Source organism: Trachemys scripta, chromosome 5 (assembly GCF_013100865.1).
Source record: "Trachemys scripta elegans isolate TJP31775 chromosome 5, CAS_Tse_1.0, whole genome shotgun sequence".
NCBI lineage: Eukaryota > Metazoa > Chordata > Testudines > Emydidae > Trachemys > Trachemys scripta.
Window position 1 is genome coordinate 54928336 of NC_048302.1, and position 21780 is coordinate 54950115.

Genomic DNA, 21780 nt, shown 5'->3' on the forward strand with positions numbered 1-21780 from the left:
GCACTGACAGTGGAGAAGGGATCAGCGATTGCACTGTGAAAACTTGAAATGCCACAACTACCCATCAGTGGAAATCATTTTGGAGTTGGGAAAATCCACAATGGGGGCCACTGTCATGCAAATGTGCAGCAGGTAGGGTGACCAGATGACAGAGGTGAAATATCATGACAGAGGTGAAAAATCAGGGCGGAGCAAAAAAAACCCCATACAAACAAAAAAACAAGCTGGCGGTGGAGCAAAACAAAAAAACCCGCCGGTGCACAGGAAAAATTGGTGGGGGCTGAGAACCCACTGGCAGCTCCACGCCCCGCCCCCCCACCTCCCACACCAGCTTGCCTCCGCTCCGTCTCTACCTCTCCCTTCAGGGAGGGAGGGGGGCAGCATGCAGAGCTCCCCCCAGCCAGAGGGACCTGCCAGGGGGCTAGGTGAGTCCCAGCAGAGCTAGCCTTACCTGGAGCGGCTCCCAGAAAGCATCCAGCAGCCAGGTCCCGTCCCTCTGGCTCCTAAGGTCGTGCAGGTCAGGTCGGGTCGAGGGAGCGGGGGGGCTCTCTGCCCTAAGGTGACCAGATCACCCAAGTCAAATATTGGGACGTGGGCGGGGGGGGGGGGGGGGGGGGGGGGGGGGAGGGGCCGGGGGGGGGGGGGGGGGGGGGGGCAAAAAAAACAACAACAACACCCTTCCTCCACAAGCGCTGGAGGGAGGCCCGGGAGACGCAGGGGAAGCGCGGGGCCAGGGTGAGTGAGAGTCCGGCCTGGCCCCGAGCAGGCAGGCCTCAGTTGGGCGGTAGGGAGAGTAGGGGGGCGGCCCGCGGCCTGGCCCCGCGCTTCCCCTGCGTCTCCCAGGCCTTCCTCCAGCGCTTGTGGAGGGAGGAGGAATGGTGAGCCTGGGGAAGAGGTGGGGATTTGGGGAGGGAGCCAATGGGGGGGGAGGAGGGGGCAGAGTCGGGGTGGGGGGGGGGCGTGAGCACTTCCAGGCTCTGGAGCATTTCCTTGTTTGTCCAGTGTCCCAACCGCACATCGGTCGGAATGCGGGACAAACAAGGAAATATCAGGACAGTCCCGATAAAATCAGGAAGTCTGGTCACCCTACTCTGCCCACTGCTGGCTGCCTACAAGTCCCGCCTCTGCAGCACACAGTGGAGATCTCCTCGTCGCCTCTGTGCGTGCCTGGGGAGTGGGGCTGCAGCACTCTGCAGGCTCCTGCCAGCCGGCCGGCGGGCAGCAGGAGTTCAGCTGCGCTGCCCCAGGGCCCAGGAAGAAGAGGTAAGCGGCGCCGGCAGCGACGGCTTGCGTCCTCCACCAGATGGTCCCCCGATATCGGGACAAAGTGTGTCCCGACTGATGTAAGGTCAGGACATGGGACAAGTTCCCTATAATCAGGACTGTCACGATAATATTGAGACGTCTGGTCACCCTAGCAGCAGGGCCGCTAACTGTCTCCTGATTTACAGGACTGTGACTCTGGGCAATGTAAATGTGAAGGGCCATTTTTGTCCCTTCCCCAGAGCCTGCACCCCCCAGGTGGAGTTCTCACCCCCTCCTGCATCCCAACCCCCAATTTCATGAGCATTCCTGGCCTACCATACAATTTCCATACCCAGATGTGGCCCTCAGGCCAAAAAGTTTGCCCACCCCGTCCTAGCCTGTGTGCTGTAACAGTGCCTGCCAAAGTTATTGCTAACAGCCCTGGGAAAGTGTCCAACTGCAGAGGAAGAAATAAGGCTGCCATCTCTAGAAACCTTTGGTAAAGGATTGCAAAGTTCCTCCATGAAAATGTTAAGATCTCCCAGGAGGATTCAAGGGACGTCCCTGTGTACATAAACAAGTTTACTTCACGTGCCCCCCTTCCCTGCCTAAGTCTGCAGGGGAATGAAAAGCAGATAATAATGCTACCTCTCTTTGTTATACCAGTACCTCTTCTCCTACAAGTAAACTAATGAAAAGTGGATTTACTGTGTCCTGTTTAGTTGGGGGTGCCATCAGTATATCATTGTAATGGGACATACAGTAACATACTTACCCAAGATTCCTTCCTTTGCATTGGGTTTGACTGTACTCAACTGCCAGGACTGACTGGACTGCGATGGCTTGAGGCATTATTGGATCCCCCAGTTGCAAGTCCCTCCTCCTCTTCCTCTTGGTCCTCACTGTTCATGCCAGGGGCCTTTAACTTGGGCTCCTTGGTGGTCTGCAGTATGGTGGTGGGGTCTCTGTAAAGTATGGCATGCAGCTCTTTGTAGAAGTGGCAGGTTTGGAACTTGACATCAGATTGACTGTTGGCCTCCCTGGCCTTCTGATATGCCTGACACCATTCCTTTGCTTTCACATGGCACCTCTGCTGGTCCCTGTTGTACCCCTTCTCCTGCATCTCCCATGCAATCTGCTTGTAGATGTCCACATTTCTATGGCTGATCTGTAGCTGTGCCTGCACTGCCTCATCTCCCCACGGGCCCACGAGATCCAGTATCTCCTGTTTATTCTGAGCTGGAGCCTGTCTGGAGTATGTAGCTGTCGTAGTCAGCTAGGCAGTTGTACACAACAATGGAGAGTTGCTAGGTGTGCTTGCCAAGCTGTACATTCAGAAAAAGGCATTTAAAAAATTTGCAGGCTTTAAAGAAGAGTGCAGGTGTCTTCTGGTCTCTTTGGCTGTGGGGAAATGGAGTTCACAACTGTGACCAGAGTGGTCAGTGTTACTCATTGTGTGACCCCTGCTGGGGGACTTTTAGGGTCAACATAAGCAACAGTCTCTGCCCTTGCGCTGCATTGACCTCCGTATATCGACTATGGCTCAACGCTGCTCGGGGAGGTGATGTTAGTGTGTCGGCTTAATGGGGTGCTCAGATCAGTGGGAGACAAATGTAAGTGGAGGCACGTGCACAACTATATTGATACAAGGCAGCTTATGTTGACTTAATTTTGTGGTATAGATCAGGCCTTAGGCAATGTCTAAACTTAAACTGCTACAGTGGCACAGCTGCAAAGCTGTAGCTACGCTACTGTAGTGCTTCAGTGTAAACACTACAGCCATGGCTGTAGTTAATCCATCTCCCTGAAAAGTGGTAGATGGAAGAATTCTTCTGTTGTCCTATCAACCTAGCACTGTCTACATAAATTGTCCTAAATATGTTGCTCAGGGGTGTGGAGTTTTCACACTCCCAAGTGATGTAGTGGGTCAACTTAACTTTTTAGTGTAGACCTGGCCTTACACACATGTGTAATTTTCCAAATGCAAGAAGACCTATTGAGTTTAATGAGATTCCTAAAATATGTACTGATTTTCCCCAGATCCCTAAGTGGCCCCCTCAAGGATTGAACTCACAACCCTGGGTTTAGCAGGCCAATGCTCAAACCACTGAGCTATCCCTCCCCCCTATAGTTACTCACATACATAACTGGTTGCAGGATGGAGCCTTGGAGATTCTCATGGAGTATACCGTGAAAACAGATAAACTGACTATACCATACACAAAAGGCTCTCAAATGCACAAAATAAACACAGTGAAAAAATACAGGTTTTCCCTCCTCTTTTCTTTCAGATTTTTTTTTTGTAACAACAATAAGAATTTAAGACAACATTGTTATTTTTAAAATGACAGTGTCCTTTTTAGTACAGTTCTTCCCAACAAGGTGCTAAAATAATTTCAATACAGTTTTCCTGGACAGTGTAGTGTGGGCTTAACTTTAGGCCACATGGTATTGAAATTAAAATCAATAACAAAACTCACTGACTTAAAAGGGATCAGGATCAGACCATGTATTATAAATCCTGTCCCAGGCATGGAATTCCTGTGTTGAAATTCACAATTTTGTAGGGACTAAACTGAAGAAGATGGTAAAATATATAATATGACTAATGTAATATATTTTATATTGAAAAATAAACACACCAATCTTGGCCTTTAACCGGTGTGTATGGGTGTCACATGTTCTGTTTACCTCATTGAGTAGTATTTTAATTTCCTAGGGCCAGCATCTCTGTGCACGGGCAGATTATTTTGTTCTTTGTCAGGTTTTAAAATAACATACTGTACTTCTAGACAAGTGTATCTAATTTCATATGCTCTGATCATATCAGGAGTAACTTTAGGAGATTAAGGATCTAGGGCAGTCGCAAAGTAACAAATGTGTATGCACATTTTAAATTGCTTGTTACACTGCTGGTGTTTAGTGCTGCCTTTAGGAATTTGCAATAATATTCTTTGATTTGATTGAATTAGATAACACTTCCAGAATTCCTTCCTAATCTCTTTATACTCATCTTCTGAGAAAAGATCAGATATCTTTCAACATTATCTCTTACAAAGACAGCCTTTACCTTCACCTGATTTGCACGACATTTAAGAAGATCAGAATGTTAACCAAATCCTGTGGTACGGCACTGATGTAAACCCAAGGAGAAAGAGCTGAGGAAGACTTTAAACGTGATGGCAAAAACAGCAAAACAAAACAAACAAAAATAAAACCTACCACCAACAATTTTCAGATATCCCTGGACAAACTGCATACTCCTTTACTGTTCTTCATCTAAAATATCCCCTAAAATCAAGAAGAATTAATTCCTTGTTATACTTACAAGTCATTTGTAATAATTAATAACATAGGCAGAGTTCTTGGCATCTAAGTGAGTACATCCAGTTATTGTACTGTCAGAGCTATTTCACTTCATAAATTTGCACAATGTTCACGGGTTGGTGAAGTTCTAACAGACTAAAAAAAAAAAAAAAAAAACCCTTCTCCACCCCCTCCCCCCAAATCAAAATGAAAGCCAAATACAGATGTCCTCTTGAGCAACTGGTTCTTTGGTATTTGCTCCCAAGAATTATATACTTGAATGGGAGTTTGAAATGAAAGGAATAAATGTGAGGATATAACATGCATTTTGTAATTTGCATCACCAAAGTTACATTCTACCATCGAAACCTTGGTTGATTTAGAGTTTAATTTTTTTCAGTGCAAAGTCCCTGAAAAGCAGAGAAATGTCCAGCTAGGGAATCTTCCTGAACAAACTTTGACATCCACCCACCTCTACCACAAACTTTGTATTTCTAACAAGTATTTCTAAACACAGCGCGCACCTAGGAGAAAACCTGAAGGCCCATCGCGGCACCATTTACCCCGATGTACTGCGTACAGACATGAACCGGTTCGATGTAGGTAGGATGTGCACCTGGGCGAAGATGAGGAGGAAGTTATGTTCTGATATTAGTGTGTGAGTGGCGGCTAGGAGTTCAGAGCGGAGGAGAGCTGACTCGTAGTGAAATCAGCAGACAGGGGGCAGATGATACCCTGTGCGGCAACTTGCCGCTAATTCTGGACCGGGCAATAATGGCAAGGGGACAACGGGGACACAAGCTCAGCAGGCTCGGCGTGGGGGAGGTGGGGTAATTCATGCCCTCTTGGGGGCCACACAACCCCAGCACGCTGTAAAGCCGCACCCCGGGCAGGCGCTGCTGCAACCCCCCCTTCCTGGCACGTCTCTTGCCTCGTCACAAGTTGCTAATCATGCAACAAGGTCCCTGGAATTTGGGAGCGCGGGGAGGGCGGCTCCGCGTGGGGAGGGCGCCCAGCGCCAGCGGGCAGAGACGAGAGCAGCTCAGGCTGAGCCGAGGGCGGGGGGTTGGAACTTGGCAGGGTGGAGCTGGGAGCGGGGCGGGGCTGGGATGCCGAGGCTGCCTGTGGTGGAGGCTGCCGGGAGCTGGGCAGCAGCGTCTCCTCAGTCGTCCCAGCTGCTCTCACGGCGGGAGGCTTCTCCGGCCGCTGCCGAACGCTGATGAAGCTCTCGGAGTAGCTGCTGTTCTGTTCCCTTCCTCACCCTTTGTTGCAAGAGCCCCCGGGCCCGGGGTGCGGCTGGCCTCGGGGACCGCCCCCTCATGCCGTGGTTTGAAAGTGCCAGTTGCCAGGTCACCTGGAGGAATCGCTTTAGCTGGAGGCACCGCGGGCCCTGCCCTGCTCCGTAGTGTCGGCTCTTGAGGCTGCTGCTGCCTGGTGAAGAGGGATTTGCAAGGAGCTGAGCCCTAGTGCAGTTGCAGCAACTATGGGGCTGCAGCCCTTGGAGTTCAGCGATTGCTACCTGGATAGCCCCTGGTTCAGGGAGAGGATCAGAGCCCATGAGGCGGAACTGGAAAAAACCAACAAGTTCATCAAGGAGCTGCTCAAGGATGGAAAGAACCTTATCGCTGCAACCAAAAGTGAGTGGGAAGGGAGGCGGGGATGAGGAGGTGCTGGCGGGGGCAGTGTGTGCAGTGTAGCTATGTAGCCCCTTTTTGTTGCAGTAATAAGACTGGTGCGGCGCTTTGCAGGGGCGGGTCCCTGTGTTTGCGGCAGTAATCGGTGCTGTATTGAGAGTCTTGCTAAGAGCCTCCTTGCGCAGAGCAGGGAGGCTTCCTGCCCTACAAGCTTTGTGTTGCCCCGCTGTCATCCTGGGTGCGAACTGCTGCTCTCCTGTGTCGCCAGCAGCAGCAGCTGCTGCAAACTGGCTTGCCTGAGCTAAGAGGGCAGATGGCGGTGTGCCTTGCACAAAGCCAGGGTTTCCTGCCGGCTGAGGCGCAGAGAGAGAGAGAGTGGTATTTGCAAGACGTGCCAAGTTGCTCCTCTCTTCCCCAGCTGAATGCCTGCCGCCTCACGTAGGTTTTAAAATTTTTGCGCTTTGTGTGAGGAAAGGTTTTGTTCCGAGTTGAAGTTAGTTAATTTCCCTCATCACCTTTCGTCCTAGTTAGAACCCCCTCATTCCACCTTCAGGAAACCGCTATCTTCCTGCCCTTGTGATTGTGGGAAAGTGATAACAGGCCTGCTACTGACAGCAACTCCCTTTTAACAGAACTTTTTGTAACCTTAGTTACATCTCTGCGATTTCCTGGCACAGGCCTGCCTTATTCTATGTCTCTAAAGCCCATAGCAGGCTTTGGGTACTGTATACATATACCCAGTACCATGACACTGACTTTGTGCCACCCACTGTATTTGCCTGTGTATTTTCCACCCTGAAAGGAAGATAGGGTATGTGGTCACAGTAACGGTCTAAAGTTGATGAAAAATCATGGTTGGGGTTTTAAATGCACAGAGATGGCTACATCATAGTTTGTGGGTACCATAACACTGAGTGGCATGACTACATATTTTCATTCTTGTCTGTAGTGTTGCATTCACATAACTTCTTAAATTTTAAGTTCAAACAGGGTAGTGTAGTTCATAAATGCTTATTTGAATCCAATGATAATTTAAACAAACAAATGTATTTATTTCACTTTGATTTTCACATATGCTGAGACTACGTTCCCTAAACTAGTGGTTTTCAAATGGCGTGTCGTGATCCAGTACTGGGTTGCATTGCGGCAGCTCTGGTCAGTGCCGCTGACCGGGCCATTAAAAGTCCCATTAAAAGCCCGAGCGATGCTGCTTGGCTAAGGCAGGCTAGTCCCTACCTGTTCTGACACTGCGCTGGTGTGGCAGGTCTGGCCCTTAGGCAGGGGCACTACAGGATTCCGCGCAGTGCCCCCTTCCTGAGCACCGACTCCGCACTCCCATTGGCCAGGAACCAGCCAATGGAAGCTGGGGAGGGAGGGGTGATGCCTGTGGGTGAGGGCTGTGTGGAGCCTGCTGCTGGCTGTTTCCGGGGCGCAGTGTGGTCTGCGGTGCCAGGAAAGGCAGGAAGCCTGTCTTAGCACCCCCATTGTGCCGCTGACTGGGAGCCGCCTGAGGTAAGCTGATGCTCCAATCCTCAGCCCTGAGCCCCCCCAAACCAAGCCCCTTGCTCCACCCCAAACCCCTCATTCCTGGCCCCACCCCAGAGCCCTCACTCCCTCCTGCACCCCTGCCCCAGCCTAGTGCCCTCTCCTGCACCCTGAGTCCCTCATTCCCAGCCCCATCCCACAGTCCTCACCCCAACCTTCTGCCCCAGTCCTGAGCCCCCCCCCCACATCTGAAACCCCTCATGCCCCACCTCCAGTGGGTAATGGGCATCAACAATTTTCTTCAATTGGGTTGCCAGAAAAAAAGTTTGAAAACCACTGCCCTACACTATACAGTAATTCCTCACTTAGTCTCCCGATTAACGTTGTTTTGTTGTTACCTTGCTGATCAGTTAGGGAACATGCTCGTTTAAAGTTGTGCAATGCTCCCTTCTCACATCATTTGGCAGCCATCTGCTTTGTCCAGTGCTTGCAGGAAGAGCAGCCCCTTGCAGCTAGCTGGTGGGGGCTTGGAACCAGGGTGGACTGGCAGCCCCCCTATCAGCAGGCTAGTAATTACAGCTGTCCCTCCCCCCACTGCCATGTGCTGCTCCCTGAGACTCCTGCTTGCTGTGCGGGGAGGAAGAGAGGGACTAATGTCAGGGTGTCCCCCTCCACCCTGTTCCTGCACCCCGCTTACCGCATCTTCCATAGAGCAGGGGGGACACAAGACAGTGCTCAGAATGGAGGGAGCTTGCTGGCTGCAGCTGCGGTCTCAGCAAGCTGATCTAATTAACAAGGCAGTGTACTTAAAGGTGAAATGTACATCTCTCTCTCTCTCACACACAGGGTGTATGTCTCTGTCTGCAGTGCTGTCTCCCCTCCCTCCATTTCTGCTGCCTTGTAGAGTGTGAGAGTTAACCCTTGAGGGCTCAGCCAATTGCTAGTTCATCATTTAGCAGTAAGACATTCCCTGGGAAATATCCCACCCTCTGACTCCTCTACCTCAGCCAAGGAAAACAAATTCCCTGGAACCTAACCCCCTCATTTACATTAATTCTTATGGGGAAATTGGATTCGCTTAACATCGTTTTGCTTAAAATTGCATTTTGCAGGAACATAACATTAAGTGAGGAGGTATTGTACTGCTCCGTTGAGAGCATGTAAAATTTGAAAATACACACAGCAGGGCCCACCAGCTGTAAATTGGGGGGAATTCATCAGATTGTTCATGGGACAGAATAAGTGGCTGCAGCTGGGGAGGCTTTTGGGGCTGAAGATTTTTCAGATATCTCATTTTACCCAAGTAGAAGCAGGGCAGAACATGTACATCTCTGCTTGGTGTTTACTTAAATGTGTAAAGGAGATAGCATGCATCATGCCCTTTTCATTTGTTTTTAACTCTTCTTTATTTGTTGGGCAACACGTTTTCTGCATTTGACAGGATAATGTGTTCTTTGGAGATTGTGTGAATGTCCAAATCATATAGATTTGAAATGCAAAATATTTTTACTTCATACTTCAGTAGAAGAAAAGAATTTCTACAATGTTACTAAACTTGTGAAAAATGTTTTTTTTTCTCCCTTTGCGTGGATACCTCAAACAGCTGGATAGAATTTTCTGAATCTTTTCCAAAACTTCCATTTCTGGTCTTAGTCTACCCACATGAACTTTTATGGAGTGCGAAAGGTACTGAAAATGCTTTGAATGAAAGTATGCAGTGTAGTTGTAGCTGTGCTGGTCCCAGGATATTAGAGAGACAAGGTAAGTGAGGTAATATCTTTTATTGAACCAATAAAAGATATTACTCACCTTGTCTCTTGAATGAACGTGCTATCTTGATGATAACCATAGTATTACTTTAATATCCTTAGTGACATTTCATCCTATTAACTCTTCTGAGTAGAGATATTGTGTGGAACGGGGTGGTAGGTGCCACTGATTTTATATATCTAGTAGAGAAAATTAGTTGCATTGTGACTTTACTGATAGTGGATTTTTGCCCCTATGAGAGCTGTTTCAGCTTTTGTTAGCCTTTTGCCTCCAGTATTTCTGGGTATGCCATAGGCATTTCCTGAAGGCTGACACTTAGTATTGGGTAGTAGTTGATTTTCAGCTTAAGAAGAATAAATTAAAATAAGCTCATCAATATCAGGAATTTTTTTTTAGGTTGAAGTACTCAACTATTTGGATTTTGTTTTTGGATGGGAAATTGTTTAATGGTAAACACAACTTCAGGCATATCAAATGTTGTTCTGTAAATTGGGTTATTCAAGATCATTTCTCTCATGCCAAAAACTGCAGCATCATATCTGTATCCTCATCATTTATGATAAATACAGAGCTTTTATTTATTTATTTATTTATTTATTAAAATGAAAAAAAAAAAAAAGCAATAGCTGACAAAAACTTCATGATGGTCCTCTCCATCTTCTGCTGAATGTGAGGGGAAACCCCTAAAATTGAATATGTCCCACTTCCTGTTTAACAGAGAGCACTGTAAATGACTATGGTATTTGCATTGGGCCACATCTTGAGAGGCAGTAAGCATACACCACTCCTCTTGACAGTAGGTGTTGTCACTGCCTTTCAGGATCAAGGCAGTAGTTTTGTTGTGGTCCTTCTTCTTGTCATCTTTATTCTCCTTTCTTTTTCAGTTATACTGCGCAGTGTGTTCTCCCCAGTTCAAACTTTTTTATAAGTAGAAGTTGTAGAGTTAGTTATTGGTACACAAGTACATTACCAATAAATAAACCATCTCTGCTGCAGCCTTAACTGAAGTTTCTAGTTTTCACCATGAGCCAGACTTTTAGTGTTGCTTTTAAACACCAAGTTCTAATTCTTTCATGAATCTGAAAGGTAATCAGTTCCGACTTGAAGTTCTCTTGTGTTTCCTGTCTAAAACTTTGCATCATCGAGGTGTCGTTTCTTGAAACCAAAGACTGGAAAGAAAGAATAAATAAACAGTGGTTTTAGCCGTTCACTGATCTGTTTTCATTACACTTTCCTTTTTCCATATTTCAATTGACTTTTTTTTTTTTGGTGTTTGCTATTAAATGCATGAAACAGTACACACATTTACAATAGAAATCTCAATTATTTCTCAAGAAACTCTAACCATTTAGGATGTCAAGTTTGTTTTTTGAAGATAATTTCTGCATAGAGGTAGCCACTGGGGTTGAGAGAGATACCAAATGAAAATGCACTCAGTAAATAAATGAATCCTTAGTTTGAGATAAAATGTGCATTTGAAAAGCTTGTTTAAAGCTCTTAAACACTATACATGGTTATAACCTACATAGGGCCCCAGCATAACATGCATTCAGATTAACATTTGAGGAACAGTCATGTGAATCTTGATCAACACCAGTTTTTTAAGACTTTCCATGTGAGAGCCAGCTAAACATGTGGCTCAGTGGCTTACGCTAGTAGCATTGAGTAATATCTACTAGTTCTCAAAGACTCTGAAATTGTTGCCAGTTTAAATAGTTATGATGGAATTAATTTGTAAAATAAATAAGGAAATGGAGAAAAGCATTCAATCTGAAAATTGTAATTTCTGTAGTTTAAATGAGTGCTCAATAGATGTTTCAAAGAAAGCATCTGATATTGGTTCTCAACAGGGTTGCTTTTATTATTTAAAAAAAAAAAAAAAGGAAAAGCCTTTCTTTGTTACAAGTAGTTTGAGTAATCTACAATATTGATAGGTTTCTAAATATCTCACTTGCTCTTCAGTAGGATGATTATGCTATTTGTTTACCTTATGAATTTCTCTAAGGTTGCAAAATGGAAAATAACTAGTTCACTTTTTACTGGCATCCTCATGCCCTAGCATAGTGCTATGGTGTGTGTTGCAAGTGCTGCCAGAGAATGTTTACTTGCTTTTTAAAAAAAAAAAATGGAATTTCAAAATAGAGTGGAAACATTTCTAAAAATCTTAAGTTTTGTAATTTTGGGCCAAATCTGATCTGACTTTCTTTTAAGAAAGGTTTACACAGAGGGCATGGTCCTTGGCTTCTTTTTAGCCAGTAGCAGCCACTCTTTTTAGTGCTCCTTGTAATTAACATTCTAATAGCATGACTTCCCTGCTAATGGAAAACTTGCTGTTGTATAAGAAAGTGGTCTGAGAGTCTTTCCATTCAGCCCCACCCAAAAGAAAGCATTCATCTTTATGTAAATGAATGGTACTGCTCTATAACAGAAACGGCAAACTAATTCTATGGAGAGGGCCAAATTACAATTTTTAAATGTGGTCTGAGCTGGGATTACAAAATTAGTGCCATAGCCTACCTTCTCCCCTCTACACATCTTTCACTAATGTCAAGGGGAGGTTGCCTGAAGATCAACGATAGCATATAGTCTTTAGTCATCATTGCCTTCTTCTTTCTGGTCACTTCTGTATTTGGGGTTGCCAACTTTTATAGCCTTTTTCCAAAACTCATGATTATATGCCTGGCTGTCATGCAAATTGGTCTCTTTAAGGTCTGCTGATATCCAGTCCACATATCAAGTTTTTGGCCTCTCCCTGTACATGATAATTGCTATCCTAACAATATAACTCTCAGGTCTCTATTGGACATGTCCATACTAAGGACTGTTGCCTATCCTCCCTCAACTTGTCTTCAATTGGGGCAACCCGCATTAGGTCCCTCACAACCTCACTTCATTTCCTATCATGGAGTAATAGTCTTTAACTAGTAGCTCAGCTATCTTATGAAGTTGTTATTGCATTTGGGATCAATTGGTGGTGTGGGGAATGATTTAGAATTAGCTGTGGTACTAGAAATGTCCTGTCTTTTGACCATTTTGACCAATTCTTACTGCAGGTAAAAATTCTGAATTGCAAGTATTAGAGATGCTAGTTGTTAATGTCATCATTAGGCTTCAGAGTCAATTGAAATGAGTGGTATAGTTTACACTTTTCAGAGCTGTTGGCTAGATCACATTTGGTAGGCTTCATTCACAGTCTGTTTTTTTTTTAAGTGTCTAGCCTTTATTTATTTATTTATTTATTTATTTATTTATTTTTAATGAAAGCTTAGACTCAAGTTCTGCAGAACATATCCTAGAAGCTGCAAGATGGATCTGTCCTAGATCCTGCAGTTTGAAACTAAATTGATGGTCAAATTAGAGAACTGCTGCTGAGCTTTAGGCAGGAAAATTCCACCTCCCAAAATTAAAAGATGCTGACTTCCTGCGTTTGCATGAGAGTTGTTGTTCAAATGGGCATATAACACACCTTAGAGACTTCACTGGTTTTAGAAAGTGAGGAAAAATAGAGAGCGTGCTTCATCTGGGGATGGTCTACAGTACACTTAGAATTGGTACTGGTGTGACTGTTGGTTAGAGGGGTGACTTTTTGCCACCATAACTACTCTGGAAAGCCCTAGTTTGGACACAGTTATACCTGTACAAAGGTGCCTTATACTGCTGTAGTTATTTTAGTTCCTGAACCAGAGCACTCGGGGGAGTCCAGAAACTCTGAGTCTCTTTTGAGTGACTGACCATTGCCCATGGGCTGGTTAAGAATGAATCCTCTGGGTTTTTAATCCATTACTTCATTCTGGGCAACTATTCTCCACTGCCTTGTACCTTGTATAGTCATACCAATGCAAAGTGGGGCAAAAGCAATACATTCTAAGCTCTTTAGGGCAGAGACTGTATTGTTGTTCTGTGTTTGTACAGTACGTAGAACAGTGGGGTTCCATGAGGCTCTGAGGCACTATGGTAATAAAAATAATAAAATTGTGATTTGGTAGTGTTTGTTTTTTGCCTTCCTCTGCAGCGTGGGACATGGGTCACTTGCTGGAGGATTCTCTGCACCTTGAGGTCTTTAAACCAGTATTTGAGGACTTCAGTAACTCAGGCATAGGTTAAGGATTTGTTACAGGAGTGGGTGGGTGAGATTCTGTGGCCTGCGTTGTGCAGGAGGTCAGACTAGATGATCATAATGGTCTCTTCTGACCTTAAAGTCTATGAGTCTGAATCTATAACCCCTTTGTATGCATAAATGGGTACACATGAACTTAGTGCTGATGTAATTTGTCAGACTGATGGCCCAGAACTTGACATCCTAGCATTCACCTGAAATGTATAGCTCAGGCAAGAGCAGTGCAGCTTCCTTGCCAGTGTGCTTCTGCCTTCTTCTGAGGGAAAGGTAGAATAGTTACGTCTCTGCTTATTTTGTCCTTGGACTTTCTGCTTGAGACTGTCAGCAGTGGTCTGGTGGTGGTTTTTGTGATGTGTAATAATAATTAGAATAAGAATACCAACTTGCTTCTCACAGGTTACCTGTGGTAACACGTATGTTCACTGGTGACCTAGAACCCAGAGCTCTGTATCCTACTTCCAGTGCTCCTAGGCATTCCAATTTCTACCTCTTTGGGTCCTGGAAACAAGCCCATGCTTAATTCCCCATACATTATTATTAGTGTCAGGGAACTCAGTAGGAATTTTCTGGTACATACAATTAAGCATGTGTGGTGGTGTTTGCAGGATTGGAGCCAGCACTTGTAATTTCCCCTCTTAATCCATCGCTGGAAACGTTGTTGTTGAGAGGGTGGTGTAAGTGTCTGCAGAGCCTATTCTGTGAATTTGTTAGGAAATTCCAAACAAGTCCCTTTGTTTCTGGTGCTACTTATTGGTGAAGATATAGAATTAAAATGATTTCTGCTCATTTGCTTGTTTTCCTAAAAGAATATGATGGAAAAACAAGTCATTTGCAATGGTAATGTACATCTTAACATTACATAATTTGGGCCTATGTTTGGTCTTCTGTGCTTTGTTGTAAAATGTTAACTTTTTAAAATTAATCAACATATAAAATGTTCCAAAAATATGAAGTGAAGGTGCAACATAATTTAAATGAATATTATTTCCAAACTTAATGCTCATGGAAGGTAGTTCGTGGCTTTACAGAGTAGTTTGTATGACTGGCAGTTGTTATATTTGATGGGATTTTCTTTTGGTTTTAAATCTTGGGAGTGTGGTGCTGGAGTCTTACATGACTTCTCTGAATTTCCAAATAAGATTCACAGAGACAGTTTTATGACAATAGTCTAGTAGTGGGGGAAAAAACCCACAATGAATGTATACTACGGTAAAAGCTCTGTTATTCGACACTCAATTAACCAGAAAGCTCAATTAACTGGCATTTCTGATATCTCCCAATAGAAATCTTCAATCTAGTAACAGGAACAAGTATATTGTCCAGCACGTTATGCAGTTCCACATTCTGCACTCTGCTTACTTGTCTTCTGCCGCTTTTGCATAAAAGTAATCTGGTATCAGGGATTTATTCAAAAAAGCAGCTTCCAGAATGTCATAGGGTCATTACAGTTTCAGCCCAGTCCATTCTACATCTACAATGATAATTGATGTTTGATGATGATGATCCTGAAGTGTCTTCTGAATCATCAAAGAAAGATTAAATTATGTTCAGTATAGTTTTAATGTGAAGTGTATTTTAAGTGATCTGGGTGTATGCCATGCACTGCCCATAGTGATATGTAATGTCATAAGAGAATCTACTGTATAGAAAACTTTACTTGTATACACCTACGTGCTTCAAGAAACCAACCACTCTGCAGTGTAGTACTACTACTGGATTGGTGAGTACCTGTATACAATTTTATACTTTATTCATTTTATTGTATTCTAATTCTTTGAAAATTGGTATTCCATTAGTAAAGTATAACTCTGATAACCAGAATATTCGATTAACTGGCAGCCCCATTACGCCAACATGTCGGATAACAGCTTTTACTGTAGTATTTTTCAGGTATTTGCAACATTTGGAGGGGATGGCCTGCTCACTTCAACTCTGATTGGAAGTAGAACTGTACAGTGAGTGTAAGAATGCACGTTCATGAGTGTGTTGCGGTCCACATATTGCATGGAATTGGAAAGAGGAAGTAGAGCTCAAGTCTACGGGAGCGCCGAGATAAGGCATGTGCTTACTACAAGTTCTTGCGTCAGAAAAATGTGTGCTTTAGCGTTTCTGAAAAGCAAACTATGAGCTGGATGGGTGTGTGTTTTCTTTCCATGCCTACTTGTGCAGATGGGGTCATGCTATCATTCTGTTCTTGTGAGAATGGCTCTTGTCTTATTCCAGCTAGTCAGTTAACTTTTTGCTTTCCTTTCTATATTTCCTTGTCTCAAGATGGAATATTTTCTGCTATTGTTCTAACCTTGAGCTAATGCCTGCAATGGCTTTATGCTGAATTGGGGAGTTCTTGCCAATTGTTTATGATGAGTTACCCCCTTGTGGGCGAGAAGTAGTAGTAGGAAAAGCTACCTGCAAAAGGGGGATGGGGGATAAAGGTCTTTTTAAATAGAATAAAAAATTTTCTGAATATTTCCGTCTCACACCCTTAGCTAAGTGCACCTGCCTAAAGCTGGTCTTCTACCTGGGATTATACAATACAGTCTGTCTTCCCAGGAAGATGAGCACAGATGGAGATGAGAGGCTCATTAGAAGCTTCTAGTTCTGATTTTCCTATTAGGTTTGATTTGCTTTCCTTGGCAGGCCCAAGTCCTGGATTTAAAAACAGAACAAAAAGTTGTAATTGGACTCTAATTCTATACCTTTGTATATGGTGAGGGTATGATGAGATTATTGGTATTGTCCATCATGGAGGGGAATATCAGTTTAAACAAGCAAGGTAAACTGGGTAGCTTGCAAAGTATAAATGTATGGATAGTGCTCCCCTACCTCAGCAAAGTATTTATCGGAAGTAATAGGATTTTTTGTAGCAGAAATTGGAATGATGTTCTGAACAAAAGTATGCCAAGAGCCAGCATGCTGCTAGCAAGTATTCTCGAATTTTAAAAAATAGTCTGTTCCCTGTATTTTTTTTTAATTGCACACTGTGACGTTTCCCTCTGGTGTTGTTTGGACTGGTGATCTGCTAGGTCACAATTCTTGACTCCGGGAGCCAGCCTTACCCTGCACTGCTGTGAGAACCCCCACTCCTGGGCTATTCATGCACAGCCTCTGGCCTGTAAACTGCTCCTTGGATTGTGCAATCGAATGACACCAGCCAATATCTCTGGTCCCAGACACAACCCTAAGAATCTCCATCTTGCAGTGTCCAGTTATGCCCACTGCATGCTGCAAGCTTATATGAGTTCATCAATTTTAATAAAGAAATTGATATGTACAAGGCTTGTTCTCCCAAGGGGAGTCTCTGACATACTTCAAACCAAACATACTGCTTCAGGTAGAATAAACAAACAGATTTATTAACTACAAAGGTAGATTTTAAGTGATTATAAGTGAAAGCATAACAAGTCAGATCTGGTCAAATGAAATAAAAGCAAAACGCATTCTAAACTGATCTTAACACTTTCAGTGTCCTTACAAACTTAGATGCTTCTCAAACAGGCTGGCAGATTGCTCTTCAGCCAGGCTCTCCCCTTTGGTCAGCACTTCAGTCGCTTGGTGTGGTATCTGTAGATGTAGGTGGAAGAGAGAGGAAGAGCATGGCAAACATCTCTCCCTTTTATCATGTTCTTTCTTCTCTCTTGGCTTTGTGCCCCCCCCTTCAGAGTCAGGTGAGCATTACCTCATCGCAGTCCCAAATTGACCAAATTGGGAAGGGGGGGGTGATTCACTCAAGAGTCCAACAGATCCTTTTGTTGCTGCCTCGGCCACCATCCTTTGTTCCTGTGAGGCTGGGCTGGGTTTGTCCCATATATGCTCTGATGAGGTGTGAACTGCCTCTCTCCTCTTGGAGAGTTTTTGCCTGGTCTCATGGCTTAAAATAAGGACACATTTTCAGCCTCATAACTATATACATGCAATTATAACCTATAACATTATTATAACATTACTGCAACAACAATTACTATAACAATAATGCTCAGTGCACCATTAGCCTTCCGAAGACACCTGACGTGACAAACTTTGCATTGGATACCACACAATCATTTTACAAGGATGAACCTGGGGGTTCTGGGGGTTCCCCCGAGGTACAGTGTGTCAAACACGCACACACTGTTTATAAGTAAGGAATGAAATGCTTGGTGAAGAAGCTAAACTTCCTATTTAACTTTTCTCACTGCAGCCCTACAAAAAGGTAATGCTGTTTCTTTGAACCTGAAAATGTGAATGACTTGAGTCCAAGTGCATCCCCTCCTAAACAGAGACTCACAAGAAATAGCCTTATTTTTCTTTCGGGTTCCGTTCTGTAGTTTTGAATTTTCAGTAATGCTAGCTGCACTCTAGTTGTACTCTCTAATAGCATTAAAGATATTTGAACACTTAAAAAAGTGTGATAAAACAAAAAGCCTTTTAAATTGCTGTGCTGAGCACTTGCAGCCAAGATTACAATGAAAGAGTGAATTGTTAGAAAAAGCCTCATTTTAAAAAAGATTAACTTGTAAATAATTGAAGGGACATGGTGCAATGTAACAATGGAACAGATAAACTTTTCAAGCCCTAGTTTGTAGGTTGGGGGCACTGTTCTGTAACTGTCAGGTGGCTGAGTTAGCAATTGATTAATCCACATAAAATGCAATGTGATCATTTTGTAGTTTCAAAGCATGTTTGTCTTTAAAGATATAATTTGAGTAATTTCGAAATAAAACAATACAATTTGTTTTTTTGTGCTTTTTATTTCAAAAAGTGAATTTGTAAGCTTTCCATGCTTGTCTACTGCGGAAATTGACAGGCATAGTTATAGTGGAATGATTATTCCACTATAGCTATGCTGGTATAACTCCCCCATGTGGAGACTCTTCTTCCAGAATAATTACTCCACTTCCAAACTTCCCTGCTATCCAGTAGTATTACAGTACAAGAACATCCTATGCATCTCTGGGCAAATCACTTAGCCTCTTTGTGCCTTAGTTCATCATATGTAAAATAGGGATAAATAGTACCGTACTTCCCTGCCTCTTAGAGGTGTTGTGAGGATAAATGCATTAAAAATTTTGAAGCACTTTGAGATCCACTGATAAGAAGGATATGAGGTAGATATTATCACAGTTCTCCCCCAGTCCTGTCGAATCTTTTCCCCTAAAATCAACTCCCGGTTATTAATTTAAAAACTTAAAATTATTTTAAATTCCTATTATACCTCAGACAGTCTGAATGAATAGCTGCTAATTCCTGTTTTATAGTTGACTCCACATTCATGTCACCAAGAAATGGAACTACCTGCTTGGATAGCATTATGTGCCAAAATACATTAATTATTTCTAATAGCAATGTGTAAAATTATTTCACTGAATACCTTTAGATTCCCATAAGAAAACAAGATATAAAATCAGAAATTGCTAAATCCAGTACATTGTTAAAATTATGGGCTCCATTCCACACAACGTCTCTTTATAACCACCAGTTTGTACCAGTAATTGAAGTCATCTTAATACATTCCCTCTTGTATCTTTTACTTTTTATTTCTGTTGTATATTCTGGACAGCCCTAAAGGACTTTAATATTTGCATATTAAAACTACATTAGAAACATTTTTTCTAATGTAACATAGTATTGAGAAAAAATGCATGTGATTAAGTGAGAAACGTACCATTTTTTTCATACAATAACTGAATCTCTTTAGATGCAAGCTCAATGTATTTCATGTATGTATTAGAGAACATATGTTACTTCCCCCCTCCATCTATTCATTTCCTTACAATTGTAACATTCTTTTTTTTATTTTATTTTGTAAAGTAAAAGTTGAGACCACTACAACTGTGAGGAAAGTCTCTAATTTGGTCACGTACAAGATTTTAGTGTTATCTTTTAGAAAACCTCTTATTTGTGCTGTAAATACTGTTTCAAGTAGAGCGACTTCTTCTCTGCCAGGTAAAAGTTAATTTAAAAAGAAAACATTGTCTGGGTATGTTACAGTGTTTACAGAAAAACAAGATGGAGATAGAAGAGCTACCAAAATTAAAAGTTCTCAAAAACTGTAAAATAATGCATTTAAACCTGCATTTAAAAGCTGTGCTTTTGGCTCTCTGACGCTTGTTAAAGATCTCTCCACAGCATACAATTAACTGGCCTTATGTTTAGAATTAGTACTGTATTGCATGATGTGAAGAACACATTTTTGAGTACTGATCTTAGTCCTTCACTTGTGGGCTGGACGGTGCTGGCAGTTACCAGTAAAACTGGTGGTAGTGAGAACAGCATTTGGAGTGATTGTGGGTGTTCAGAAAAGAGGGACTTCATGTTTCATTCCAGTATCCCGGCAGCTTTATTCTAGCTGCTGCTGCTTCTCATGTCCTTGTCACAAACGAGATGTTTTTCCAGAAGTACACAAGCGATGGCTTTTTCCATCGCTGCAGTGGCATCCTTCTTTGTACAGGTCTCCCCAAAGAGTCGGCAAATGAACAGATGGTCAACAACCTTATATAAGCATGGCCAGAACACTTTTTTTTTTTTAATTAATTTGAAAAATCAGTTTTATAATCTCACTTGAATAGTTGTGTTATAAATGCCACTCCACAAATGCAGGTCAGGAACTAAGTTTAATACTTCACAATAAAAGGGGAGTTTCATAGGATATCAGAACCCAGTTTAGCAGAACTTTATACTAAGAGACTGCGAGTTTGGGAGTTGATACCTGGAGTTCTAATCCTGACTGTTAATATTTTTCTAAAAGATATTCTCCAGTTCAAACAAGAATTATTTGGGGAAGTTCTATGGCCTGTGTTATGAAGGAGCTTAGACTTACTATGATCACAGTGGTCCCTTCTGCCTTTAGAATCTATGAATGACTTGCTGTGTGGCTTTGGGCAACTCCCTTCACGTTTACCATCCACTTCTATGAAACCGTCAACTTCCTCTTATGGATATTGTGAGGATTAGTGTTTAAGAACTTTGAATAGGTGAGTACTGTATGCTAAGTTGACACTACGAGCTACTAGTGTCATGACACTTTCTCATGTACACATACTCGCACTAGTTCTCATTGAGCTACCATAAGTATAAATAGCAGTGTAGCTGTGGTAGCATGGGTCATGGCAGCAGATGCACAGCTGAGCCGTGCTGAGTACATACTCATAGGTTTCAGATGGATTTGTACTTGGCACTGCTCAGTCATGCCTTCATAGCTGCAGGAGCAACAGCGTTTCTATTCGTGCTAGCTCAGTGAGAGCTAGTGTGAGAATGTGTACATGAAAAGGGGAATCCTACTCCTATCTCCTAAGTATAGATGTAGCCATACAAAAATGCTCAGTATCAAGTTACTATGTAAACTTGGAACCCTCATACATTGGTTGCTTATCTTCTGCAACAATAGTCCTCCAAGACCACTCTGTTACTCTTCACTTCAGACTACCTCTGCATTCAGCATTTGAATTAAACCATAATGTTATAAAGTGGGACACATTCCCCTTACAAAGAAATGTGCTAAAAATAGAATCTGATGGGAGTCAACCTTTATCCTCATACCAGAGAGGTTTTAGATATCCTAGCATGGAGAAAACTGCTCTATGAGCTCACAGAGCAGCTGTGCTGCACTCTCTATGCTGACTCTTGGAGTGGAAACTTCAGCCAGCAGTGTTTGGCTTTTGCTATTACCTATTGCAGATAGTGTAATGAATTTTCTTATGGGAAACACTCATGAGTAATTCAAGAGAAAAAATTGGGACATACTAACTTCTCACTATAAGTTCTAGATACATTTATTGAAAGCCACACTTCAGCCTCATAGAAAACATAAAAATACCTTCTGTATTTAGAGATAGTGTTCCTTGTTTTCTCTTCCTTTTTGGTGTTTGTGTGCATGTGTTTAATTATTGAGAGGATGTGCAAGGAAAATGGCTCTTTGTTTTAAATAATTCGTTCTTTCCTGCTACTTTGTACTGGATGTGTCTGAATAACTTCAAGAGGATTGAGTCTTGGTTTGGGTGGAACAAGCAAACTGGAATAGATTACTTTTGTTTATTATTTGATTAATAGTTAAAGAAAATGTGGCTACATAAGCAGAAATTTCTCTACATTTCTCTATATCCAGCCCTCCCCTCGTCTCCCAGCCCCTCTCCCCTTTGGGCAGAAGCCAGAGGCAATGCGCTTTCCCTACTTGGTCTCATGGTGCCACCAGACCCCCTCCCTGCACAGCAGCTGCTGGAGTGGGCAAACTGGGAGCTGCGGCCATAG

The 21780-nt window shown here is 43.1% G+C and overlaps 1 protein-coding gene across 1 annotated transcript in view; it reads left to right on the plus strand.

Annotated features, from left to right (window-relative positions):
- Positions 1-5697: 5697 nt before the first annotated feature.
- ARHGAP10 (Rho GTPase activating protein 10) overlaps positions 5698-21780 on the plus strand; it is a 246201-nt gene continuing 230118 nt past the window's right edge. Inside the window, exon 1 of the mRNA XM_034771459.1 lies at positions 5698-6188. Coding sequence (XP_034627350.1) covers positions 6035-6188 — 154 coding nt within the window. The 5' untranslated portion in view covers positions 5698-6034. The remainder of the gene's footprint in view (positions 6189-21780) is intronic.